General features: G+C 39.3%; 2 gene segments (V, D, J or C); one reads left to right on the top strand and one right to left on the bottom strand.

The window, feature by feature from the left end:
- Nucleotides 1–12,706, bottom strand: part of LOC101714356 (immunoglobulin kappa variable 4-1-like) — a 411,261-nt gene that overhangs the window by 153,890 nt on the left and 244,665 nt on the right.
- On the top strand, nucleotides 10,058–11,600 carry LOC101722044 (immunoglobulin kappa variable 4-1-like). The segment is given in 2 exon segments: nucleotides 10,058–10,196; nucleotides 10,420–11,600. Coding segments are annotated over 2 exon segments (429 nt in total).

Below are 12,706 nucleotides of genomic sequence, written 5' to 3'. Positions count from 1 at the left end.
AGATGAATTTTTGGATTGTTTTCTCAAGGTCCATGAAGAATGCTTCTGGGATCTCAATTGGAATTGCATTAAATCTATATAGCAGTTTTGGAAGTATGGTCATTTTCACTATATTAATCCTTCCTACCCAGGAGCAGGGGATGTCTGTCCATTTTCTAATATCATCTTCAATCTCTCTTTTCAGAGTGCCATAGTTTTCAGAGAAGAAGTCTTTGATTTCTTTTGTTAGGATGATTCCTAGGTATTTCAGTTTTTTGGATGCTATTGTGAAAGGAATTATTTGCCCTATTTCTCTCTCAGTGAGTCTGTCATTGGTGTAGAGGAAAGCTATTGATTTTTGTGTGTTGACCTTGTAACCAGCTACTTGACTGAATTTGGTTATTAAGTCTAGAAGGCTTTTGGTGGAGTTCTTGGGGTCTTCTATATAGAGTATCATGTCATCTGCAAATAATGACAATTTGACTTCTTCATTACCTATCTTTATTCCTTTTATTTCTTTCTCTTGTCTAATTACTGTGGCTAATGTTTCCAGAACTATATTGAACAAGAGTGGTGATAGTGGACATCCTTGCCTTGTTCCTGATTTTAGTATGAAGGATTTCAGTTTTTGACCATTTAGTATGATATTGGCTGTTGGTTTTTCATAGATGGCTTCTATCAGTTTGACGTAGAGACCATCTATTCCAATTTTTTGTAGGGGTTTTATCATAAATGCATGTTAGATTTTGTCAAATGCTTTTTCTGCATCTATGGAGATAATCATATGGTTTTTGTCCTTGGCTCTATTGATATAGTGTATTACATTGATTGATTTTCATATATTGAACCATGCCTCCATCCCTGGGATGAATCCCACTTGATCAGGGTGTATGATCTTCTTGATGATCTTCTGCATTCTGTTTGCCATTATCTTATTAAGGATATTTGCATTTATGTTCATTAGTGAGATTGGCCTATAGTTCTCTTTTTCAGTTGGGTCTTTCTCTGCTTTGGGGATCAAGGTGATGCTTGCTTCCAGGAATGGATTTGGGAGTATTGCTTCCCTTTCAATTTCATTGAAGAGTTTAAACAGTAGCGGCAGCAGTTCCTCTCTAAATGTCTTGTAGAATTCAGCAGTGAAGCCACCAGGGCCTGAGCTTTTCTTAGTTGATAAGTTTTGAATTACATTTTCAATTTCATTGGTTGATATTGGGTTGTTCAGAATTTTTAGGTCTTCTTCGTTCAACTTTGGTAATTCATATGTATCTAGGAATCTGTCCATTTCTTCTGTGTTGTCCATCTTATTGGTGTATAGGTTCTGGAAATAGGTATTGATGATCCTCTGGATTTCTGCTGGGTCTGTTGTCATTTCACCCTTTTCATTCCTAATTGCATGGATTTGGGCCTTTTCTTTCCTTTTGCTGACAAGGTTGGCTAAAGGTTTTTCAATTTTGTTGATTCTTTCAAAGAACCAACTCTTGGCTTCATTGATTTTTTTGTATCATTCTCTTAGTCTCCATTGCATTGATTTCTCCTCTGATCTTTATAATTTCCTCCCTTGTATGAGCTTTGGGGTTGTCCTGCTCTTCTTTTTCTAGAAGCTTGAGGTTGAGCATCAAGTTGTTTAATTGGGCTCATTCTGTTTTCCTAATATGCGTATTCACTGCTATGAATTTCCTTCATAAAACTGCTTTCATTGTGTCCCATAAATTCTGATATGTTGTATTGTCATTGTCATTTAATTGAAGGAACTGTCTGATTTCTTCTTTAATTTCCTCTGTGACCCGTTGGTTATTCAGAAGTGTGTTGTTCAATTTCCACTTGTTTATGAAATTTGTTGAGTTTCTTTTGTTATCGATCTCCAATTTCATTGCACTGTGGTCTGATAATGTGCAGGGGATAATTTCAATTCCTTTACACTTACTTAACCATGTTCTATGTGTGACTATGTGGTCTATTTTGGAGAATGACCCATGTGCAGCTGAGAAGAATGTGTATTCTGATTTTGTGGGGTGGAATATTGTGTAAACTTCTGTTAAGTTCATTTGTTCAAGAGTTCAATTGAGTTCTAGTATTTCATTACTTATTTACTAGTTGATCTATCTATTTGTGACAGTGGGGTGTTGAAATCCCCCACTGCAATTGTATTAGTGCATATATGACTTTTCATGTCCATTAGTATTTGTTTTATATAGTTGGGTACACTAGTGTTTGGTGCATAGACATTTATGATTGTCATCTCTTCCTCTTGGATTGTTCCCTTTACAAGGATGTAGTGTCCTTCTTCATCTCTCTTAATCAGTGTTGGTTTGAAATCTACTTGATCTGCAAAGAGGATAGCTACTCCTGCTTTTTTTCGGGTTCCTGTCACATGCAGTATTGTTTTCCACCCTTTAAGTTTCAGTCTATGAGTTTCCTTTTGAATGAAGTGTGTTTCTTGTATGCAGCATATTGTTGGATTTTGCTTCTTGACTCATTCTACCAGTCTATTTCTTTTGATTGGTGAATTGAGACCATTAATGTTGATGATTATAACTGAAATGTATTGACTTGTCATTGCCATGACTTTTTCTTTTTGTTGGGTTCTCCCCCTTTCCATTTAATTTCTTGTCATGCCAGATGGGTTCATTCTGCTTTGCTTCCTGGGGTTGTGATCCTCAATGTCTGTTCCTAGGATATTGTGAAAAATTCTTTGGAGTGGTGGTTTGGTATTCACGAAGTTCCTAAGGTGCTCTTTGTCATGAAAGTATCTTATTTCTCCATGAATTTTGAAAGATAGTTTTGCAGGGTACCTCAATCTGGGTTGGAGGCTGTTTTCTTTTAGGGCTTGGAATATGTCACTCCAAGCTCTTCTTGCCTTGATGGTTTGTGTTGAGAAGTCTGCTGTGATTCTGATGGGCTTTCCTTTGTATGTGATTTGTTTCTTTTCTCTGACTGCTTGTAGAACTTTTTTCTTGTGTTGTGTTTCTGGAATCTTAACAATTATATGCCTATGTGTAGATTTTTTTTGATCAAGGCTATTTGGAGTCCTATATGCCTCACTTATCTGTATGTCAATCTCTTTTCCCCTGCTTGGGAAGTTTTCTGCCATTATTTCTGTGCAGAGATATTTTATGTCATCTGTACTCTCTCCTGTTTCTTCCTTGAGCCCAATCAGTCTTATGTTATTCTTCTTTGCATCATCTAGCAGCTGCTGGATTGATTTCTCATGTTCCTTTATAATTTTCAAGCAATTTTTCTTTTCCTGGTCACTAATTGCAATCTTTTCTTCTGTATCTGAAATTCTGTCCTCATGTTGGCTCATTCTGCTGTGTAGACTTTCAATGGAGTTTTTCATGTCCTGGAATTCTATTTGCATCTGTTTTATGGATTCCATTTGTTTCTTATATTGGGATTCCATCATGTTCCTGAGCTCCTCTCTAGATTTATTAATCATGTCTTGCACTAGGGGCACAATTTCTCCTGTTATGTGAGAAATTATTTCTGATTTCATGTTTTCCAGATCCCCTTTTGTTGCCAGTTCAGTGGGTCCAGGTGGTTGAGTATCAGAGTGTTCCATCTCATTTCCCTTTGGGGTTGCTGTAGGTGATCTGGAAGTCTGATTTTGAGACTTATTTACATGTTTTCTCATTTTGACTGAGGCAGGGTGCTGTTATCACCTGCATGGATTATGTCCTCTGAGCTGGGTGAGGTGGGACAGGGGCCTGGAGCAGTGGTAGGGATGGTGACCCAAAAGCCCTTTCCTGTGGGCTGGGAGCAGCGGGATGGATGGTGGCTGGGCAGCCCCTTCCTCTGCACCAGGAGCAGTGGGATACTGGCTCAGAAGCCCCTTCCTGTGGGCCAGGAGCAGCGGGACAGAAGGTGGCCCAAAAGCCCTTTCCTCTGGGCTAGGAGCAGCGGGAGTGATGGTGACTGGGAAGCCCCTTCCTCTGGACCAGGAGCAGTGGGACGACAGCTCAGAAGACCCTACCTCTGGGCCTGCAACAGAGGGACTCAGTACCTTTGTCTGGTGGTTTGGTGTCCTCTGTGTCTTTGTAGTGTGGAACCAGGTGTCTGCCTTTCTGCAGCGGGATGATTTGGTGTTTTCCGCATGACTCAGGACCTTGGTAGTGCATTCCGCCTGTTGGTTTTTCATAGATGGCTTTTATCAGATTGAGGTAGAGATGGTCTATTTTGATGTTTTGTAGGGTTTTTATCATAAATGCATGTTGGATTTTGTCTAGTGCTTTTTGTGCATCTATTGAGATGATCATATGATTTTTGTTCCTGCCTCTATTGATATATTGTATTACATTGATTGATTTGCATTCGTTCAACCATCCCTGCATCCCTCGGATGAGTCCCACTTGGTCAGGGTGTATGATTTTCTTGATGATCTTCTGCATTCTATTTGCCAGTATCTTATTAAGGATTTTTGCATTGATGTTCAATAGTGAGATTGGTCTATATTTCTCCTTTTTTGTTGGGTCTTTCTCTGCTTTGGAGATCAAGGTGATGCTTGTTTCCAGGAAAGATTTCGGGAGTATTGCTTTCCTTTCAATTTCTTTAAAGAGTTCGAACAGTAGTGGCAGTATTTCCTCTCTAAATGTCATGTAGAATTCAGCAGTGAAGCCATCAGGACCCTGGCTTTTCTTGGTTGGTAAATTTTTAATTATGTTTTCAATATCATTGATTGATATTGGGTTGTTTAGAATTTTTAGGTCTTCTTCGTTCAACTTTGGCAATTCATACGTGTCTAGGAATCTGTGTATTTCTTCTGTGTTTTCCATCTTATTGGGGTATCAGTTCTGAAGGTAGGTATTGATGATCCTTTGGTTTTCTGCTGGGTCCATTTTAATTTCACTCTTTCCTTTCCTAATTGCATGGATTTGGGCCTTTTCTTTCCTTTTTCTGATAAGGTTGGCTAAGGGTTTGGAATTTTGTTTATTCTTTCAAAGAATCAACGCTTGGCTTCATTGATTTTTACATATATATTTTTTGACTCCATTGGATTAATTTCTGCCCTGGTCTTTATAATTTCCTCCCTTGTGTTAGCTTTGGGTTTGTCATGCTCTTCTCTTTCTGGAAGGTTGAGGTTCAGCATCAGGTTGTTTAATTGGGCTTACTCTGTTTTCCTAATATGAGTATTCACTGCTATGAATTTCCCTCGTATGAGTGCTTTGATTGTGTCCCATAGATTCTGATATGTTGTGTTGTCATTGTCATTTATTTGAATGAACTGTCTGATTTCTTAATTTCTTCTGTGACCCATTGATTATTCAGAAGTGTGTTGTTCAATTTCCATGTGTTTATGAAGTTTTTGCAGTTTCTTTTGCTGTTGGTCTCCAATTTCATTGCACTATGGTCTGATAATATACAGGGGATAACTTCAATTCCTTTGCACTTACCTCAATATGTTCTATGTGTGAGTATGTAGTCTATTTTGGAGAACAACCCTTGTGCACCTGATAAGAATGTGTATTCTTAGTTTGTGGGGTGAAACACTCTGTAAACATCTGTTAAGTTCATATGTTCAAGAGTTTGATTGAGTTCTAGTATTTTGTTGCTCGCTTTTTGTCTAGTTGATCTATCTATGTGAGACAATGGGGTATTCAGGTCCCCCACTACTATTATATTAGTGTGCATATGGTTTTTCATGTCTGTTAGTATTTGTTTTATGTAGTTGGGTGCACTAGTGTTTGGTGCATAGATATTCATGATTGTCATCTCTTCCTCTTGGATTGTTCCCTTTACAAGGATGTAGTGTCCTTCTTTGTCTCTCTTAATCAGTGTGGGTTTGAAGTCCACTTGGTCTGCAAAGAGGGTAACTACTCCTGCTTTTTTTTCAGGTTCCCATTGCATTGATTATTTTTTCCACCCTTTAACTTTCAGTCTATGAGTTTCTTTTTGAATTAAGTGTGTTTCTTGTATGGAGCATATTGTTGGATCTTGCTTATTCTTCCATTCTGCCAGTCTATTTTTTTTGATTGGTGAATTAAGATCATTAACATTGATGATTATAACTGATACGTATTGAGTTATCATTGTCATGACTTTTTCTTTTTGTTTGATCCTCCCCCTTTGCTTTTTTTTGTTACCTGGGATTAAACTCAGGTCCTTGCGCTTGCACAGCAGGGAGCAAAACCACTGAGCTAAATCCCCAGTCCCCTTCCCCTTTGCTTTTAATTTCTTGTCATGCCCAGTGGATACATTCTGCTGGGCTTCCTGGGGTTCTGATCCTCATTGTCTTTGCCTAGGATTTTGCCTAAAAGTTTTTGGAGTTCTGGTTTGGTATTCTTGAAGTTCCTAAGATGCTCTTTGTCATGAAAGTATCTTATTTCTCCCTCAATTTTGAAAGATAGTTTTGCAAGGTACATCAATCTGGGTTGGAGGTTGTTTTCTTTTAGGGCTTGAAACACATCACTCCAAACCCTTCTTTCCTTGAGGGTTTTCATTGAGAAGTCTGCTGTGATTCTGATGGGCTTTTCTTTGTATGTGATTTGTTTCTTTTGTCTAACTGCTTGTATGTGTTCTTCTGTTTGGTTCCTGAAATCTGAACAATTATATGCCTATGTGTAGATTTTTTTTGATCAACGCTAGTTGGAGTTTTATATGCTTTGCTGATCTTTATGTCAAGTTCTTTTCTCCTGCTCGGGAAGTTTTCTGCCTTCACTTCTGTGAACAGTTTTTTTAATGTCATCTGCACTCTATCCTGTTTCTTCATTGACTCCAATCAGTCTTATGTTATTTTTCTTTACATCATGTAGCAGCTACTGGATTGATTTCTCATGGTTCTTTGCAATTTTAAAGAATTTTTTCTTTTCCTTGTCAGTAATTGCCATCCTATCTTCTATATCTGAAATTCTGTCTTCACATTTGCTCATTCTCCTGTGTAGATTTTCAATGGAGTTTTTAATCTCCTGGAAATCTGTTTGCATCTGTTTCATGGATTCAATTTGTTTCCTATGTTGGCATTCCATCATGTTCCTCAGATCCTCTATTTTTTAAATCTGTATCTTCCCTAGATTTATTAATCACGTCTTGCACTCTGGGCACAATCTTTGCTGTTATGTGAGAAATTATTTCTCATCTCATTTTTTCCAGATCCTCTTGCTTTGCTATTTTAGGGAGTCCAGGTATTTGAGTATCGAACTGTTCCATCTCTTTTCTTTTTGTGGTTGCTGTAGGTGATCTAGAAGTCTGGTTCTGAGGCTTGTTTACCTGTCTTTTCATTTCAATGGGTGGGCGGGTGCTTGGGTCACTTCCTCTGTGCTGGGAGCTCTGGCACACCTACCCAGAAGCCTCCTCCTGGCTGGGAGCTGTGGCACACTGACCTGGAAGTCTCCTTTGTGCTGGAAGCAGTAGCATGCTGACCTGGAGTCCTCCTCTGTGCTGGGAGCTGTGGCATGCCAATCTGGAAGCCTTCTCCCAGCTGGGAGCCACAGCACGCCTACCTGGAAGTCTCTTCCATGCTGGGAGCTGTGGCACACTTACGCAGAAGCCTCCTCCTGGCTGGGGGCTGTGGCAGCTGACCTGGAAGTCTCCTTTCAGCTGGAAGCAGTGGCATGCTGATCTGGAGGCCACCTCTGTGCTGGGAGCTGTGGCACACTAATCTGGAAGCCTCCTCCAGTCTGGGAGCCATGGCATGCCTACCCAGGTGCCTCCTCCTGGCTGGGAGCTGTGGCATGCTGACCTGGAAGTCTCCTCTGTGCTGGGAGCCATGGCATGGTGACCCAGAGGCCTTCTCTGTGCTGGGAGCCATGGCACACCTACCCAGAAGCCTCTTCCATGCTGGGAGCTGTGGGATATCTACCTAGAAGCTGCCTCCTGGCTGGGAGCTGTGGCACACTAACCTGGAAGTCTCCTCTGTGCTGGGAGCCATGGCACACCTACCCGGAAGCCTCCTCCTGGCTGGGAGCCATGGCACATTGACCTGGAAGTCTCCTCTGTGCTGGGAGCCATGGCATGCTGACCCAGAAGCCTCCTCTGTGCTGGGAGCCATGGCACACCCTCTCCTCTTTATTTTGTGGATGTTGGGCAGCCACAGTCATGAGTCCACAGAGCAAAAGGAGATTCCATACTTTTGCAGAGCCTGAATGAATCAAGTGTTTTAATGTTTCATGGTAATATGAATCTATGACTGACATCTTCCAGGGCCTCCATCCAAGGTGGTCATGATGAGAAAGGTGCTGAGTCAGAGATGCTCAGGAATTTTCATTCCAGACTTCCAGTTCCCAGTGCTGTGAGAGGATTAAACCTTTGTTGCTTTCTGTCAAAAAATTTTATTGTAGTTTTCTGATAGCTCAAGTAATCAACACACTCAGTATGGATTGTGGAAACTTGGTTTCTAGGAGAATAAGTAAAAAAGTATTTTGTCATGTTTCCTTTGATTATATATAAAATAAAATAAAATAAAATGTGGATTTAAAATTTTCTGTGTCTGTATGTTCTAAATACTGTGAGAAGTAGTCATGTTTACATGTCTGATTTTTCTAGATATTTAAGATATTTTTCTAGATATTTATTCTCTATCTGGTTAATTTGAATAAGTAGTAGTAAATGAAGTGAAAGAAATCATTGCTCATTAAAGCAGCAACAAACCTGGATTATAGATTTAAAGAAAGATGTATAGGAAATAGCAACTTGTTAAGACTGGATTTGAGTGGATTTACTCATCTGTCATATTCTTGTCCTTGGATCTGAGGAACTTCCTTACACTACATGCTATTTTTCTCTTTCATATTGCAGTATCCTAGTAGTTCTAAATGAAACTTGAATTGGATTATGAGCTTATTGTAATATTTTACATATCAAAATATTGCAGAAAACAATCTGTTCAAAACAAAATAAATTGTTGGTCAGATCCAACTGATGAAATGGAAAAATTAAAACACATTTTTGGTTGTCAATAATATGTCTAGCTTAATGTTAAAGTTTTGAGATCAATTTAACAGTTTATGCTGGACATAATATTCCCTGAAATGCCAATTATATACACTTGCCCAATCTTTTCTTAACTTTTTTAGTTTCTTGTATTTTGCACTCAATATCTATTTTATAAATTGTTTGTTAAATATGATTTTACAATTTCTGAATCTAAAGTCTGGACAGAACTTTTGCTCTCTGTAACTTCTATTATTTTAATTCATATTTAAATTACATTTTTTGTTGTGGGATGTCAGAAATCTTTGACTTTGTGGTCTCCTGGCCCTTAGGAAATAAATTGTAGGGTTTCTTGAGAACTTAGGGTGGTTTTGCCCTCCACCAGAGAGGTTTCACCTGGGCTTCTCATCCATAAGGAGATTTTACACTGCTTTCCAAGTTGACAAATTCTAAACCTGGCATTTTTGGAGAAAATATCCTTGGCAGTGTTGGTCTGCAGTCATTACTTTCCAAAGAAAGCTTCTTTTGTTCTTTCTCTATCTCCTAATTTACTTAGAGCCCTGTTTTTAGTTCTGAGTAGTTATGGGAAGGACAGTTTGCAGTTTCCCTTTGATTCACTTCTGATCTCCAGGGTAAATGAAGATCCCACAGCATTCACATAGAATGAATCCTGGGCCTGTATTCTGGCTCTCTGACCCATGCATGGGGTGGAAACTGGATCTCAAGTGTTTCCTGCATTCTGCAGTAGCTTCAAGATAAAGGTGGCTTTGGATTTCAGAGATATTTGTTCAAAGATAGTAAAGAAATTGGCCCCAAAAGTTAGCATCTTTTTGTCTTTCCCTTTCTTTTCTTGATCCCGTCTCTCCCTTCACTCATTCTCCACATGTTCCTTCCTCTCCCTTTCCCTTGTCTTTTTTTGTTCTTGGTTTTCTAGCATGTTTTAGTATTTCACCAGAATTGTTAATGTAAGGTAGCTAGCCCATTATTTCTGTAAAACTAAACCCATTTAAATATATTTTTGATTTAAAACTAAGGCCTTACATGATGCCATCTAGTGGTTTCTCAATATTAGAGCTTCTATGTTGCATTCTTTGTTCTTTCTAGTCGCACAAACACACATTCTGTGGCTGTATTTTTGGCTCTTGATTTAAACAGATACTTTCACAGCCCAATACTCCTGCAGTTTGCTTCCTTATTTGCTGATTCCTTTGCATAGGTTACTCCTAGCCCAGCCCAATTGCACAGATTCTATAAAAGAAGCTTTGCAATGAGGTCTGAACTGCATCATACTAGCAGGAACAGCAAGATGGTGTCCCAGACCCCAGTCCTCCTGTTTCTGTTGCTCTGGGTCTCTGGTGAGTAATTGCAAAATTCTACAATCTCCTCAGAGAAATATCTTTGTAGAATTGAAAAATAACTTTAAGAAGAAATGGAAGACAATGACTATTTCTAATATGAACACAAATATGTGTGAACTGACAATAGCATTAGAAAGAATATTTTAAATGTTTTATTGCAATATTTATATGAGAAAATCTCTTATGTATATGTACGTACAATCACTATTCCTGATTGTAGGTGTCTGCGGGGATATTGTGATGACCCAGTCTCCAGACTCCCTGGCTGTGTCTGCTGAAGAGACCGTCACCATCCGCTGCAAGTCCAGCCAAAGTCTTCTGTACAGCAATAACAACAAGAACTACTTGTCCTGGTACCAGCAGAAACTGGGACAGTCTCCCAAACTGCTCATCTACTGGGCATCCACCCGGGAGTCTGGGGTCCCAGACAGGTTCAGTGGCAGTGGGTCTGGGATGGATTTCACTCTCACCATCAGCAGCCTGCAGGCTGAAGATGTGGCAGATTATTACTGTCTGCAGAGCTATAGCACTCCTCCCACAGTGATTCAGCCTCGAACATAAACTTCCTCTCAGGGCCTCCCCAGCTGTTTGCTCCCCACACAGCCCTGAACTTGCACACTTCCTCTCTGCCTCAGAGACTGTGTCTTGTTCTATGCCTGAGAGATTTTGCTGATCTTAGTAGAAAATAAGGGGTCTCAGTGTTTATTCTTTTGTTGTGAGAGGTCCATAAGGGAAATGTTGTAAAGACCTCTGTATTAGTTTTCTATTTCTTATGTATTAATTTATTGCAAGCTCAGTGGCTTTAACATAAATTGATCATTTTAACTCTTTTGGGAAGTTATCTACAAGGGAAATCGTTGGGTCAAATGGGAAGCCTAGTTTTAATATTTTGAGGAATCTCCGCATGGATTTCCACATTGGTTGTACCAATTTACACTCCCACAAGCAGTGGAGAAGGGTTCTTTTTCCTCAACAGTCTCACTAGCATTTGTTATTGGTTGATTTCTTGATGATAGCCATTCTTTCTGGAGTGAGATGGAATCTCAGTATTGTTTTAATTTGCATTTCTTGAATGAACAGTGATGTTGAAAATTTTTTCATATATCCAACTGCTGTTTGTACTTCTTCCTCTAAGTGTCTATTTATTTCAGATAAATGGATGAATTGGGTCACAGTGGGATATGCATATCTATGTTTATAGTGGCACACTTTGTAATAGCTAAATCTTGGAAACAGCCCAGATGCCCATCAACAGATGAAAGGATTAAGAAAATATGTTTTTTATACACAATGGAAAACAACTCTGCCATAAAGAAGGATAAACTTGAGACATTTTTCGTTAAATGGATGCACCTTGAGAACATAACTGTAAGTGAAATAAATCAGACCCACGTGTTTAAATAGTGCATTGTTTTTCTTGTATGAGAAAATGAAAGAGTAAAGAAGGACCAAAATGGAGGATAGATATTGGGAAGTAGGAAGAAAATGTTCAAATGGGAAGGTGAACAAGGGAGGGGGGGGCATGGGAAAGAAAGGAATAAGGATTAAAATTCTTTTAAAAAATGGAAGGAAAACAATAGAAACAATGTTTTGGAAAAGGAGAGGGGAAGGATTGAAAGGAAGGGAATGGGTAAAATAATTATGATATATTATGTACAGGTACAAATTCCCTATGATGAGTGTGATCATTGTGTATGTCAAAAGTGTACCAAAAATTCATTAAAAACTCCACCATTTTGTAGTTCAGACTCAGTGGGCTGAAATCCAGATGCTGGCAGGCTGCATTTCCATTTGGATGCTCTAGGAGGGAATGTTTCCCTTGCCCTTCTTGTAGTTTGAGGTCTCCCGCATTCCTTGGCCAGTGGCCCGTTCACTGTAAATTCTGAGCCAGCAACATTTCATCTCTCTGACGCTTGTTTCAGCAGCACGTGTTCCTCTCAAATTTCCTTATCTGACTTCACACTAATGATGAGTGTAATTTTGCATTTAATAGAGTCCACCTTCCAGTCTCCTCCTCTCACATTAATCAATCTAATTCAGTGTGTGGGCATGGGAAATTGTGTTTCTATGGGAACAGTGTACTAAATAATTGCAATTTTAAAGTCATTTTAAATAGGAATCGAGCATCTACTTTGGGACATGGTAGGAAACAAGAGTCTCTGGCACTGCATGTAATTCTGTGAGACCTCAGAAGGTTGTGTTGTTCCATTCTTAAGGAAATACACATAGTGGGCACCTGCATCAGCAGAGCATTCATCAGAGGAAAAGGCAGCAGTGCAATTCAGGTCTGGGATGACTGGAGGATGACTACACAGGGCCCCTGGCAACTCTCAAGGGTGCTGCTTTTGGATATGGTTGTGGACACATAGCTGTGCTTTTGCCAAATATCACAGAAATAGGAATCCAAAAAGGTGGCTCTTACTGCATGTAAATTTTGCCTTGTAAACCTTACTTAAACAGAAAAAAATAATTTAACATAATATCTAGCTCTGAGCTTCTTGGAAGAC

This window comes from Heterocephalus glaber, unplaced genomic scaffold (assembly GCF_053883595.1).
Source record: "Heterocephalus glaber isolate CG9 unplaced genomic scaffold, H.glaber_assembly_v1.0 deba00000470, whole genome shotgun sequence".
Taxonomy (NCBI): domain Eukaryota; kingdom Metazoa; phylum Chordata; class Mammalia; order Rodentia; family Bathyergidae; genus Heterocephalus; species Heterocephalus glaber.
Note: the sequence above shows the minus strand (reverse complement) of the source record. Positions and strands in the feature narration are given on the sequence as shown.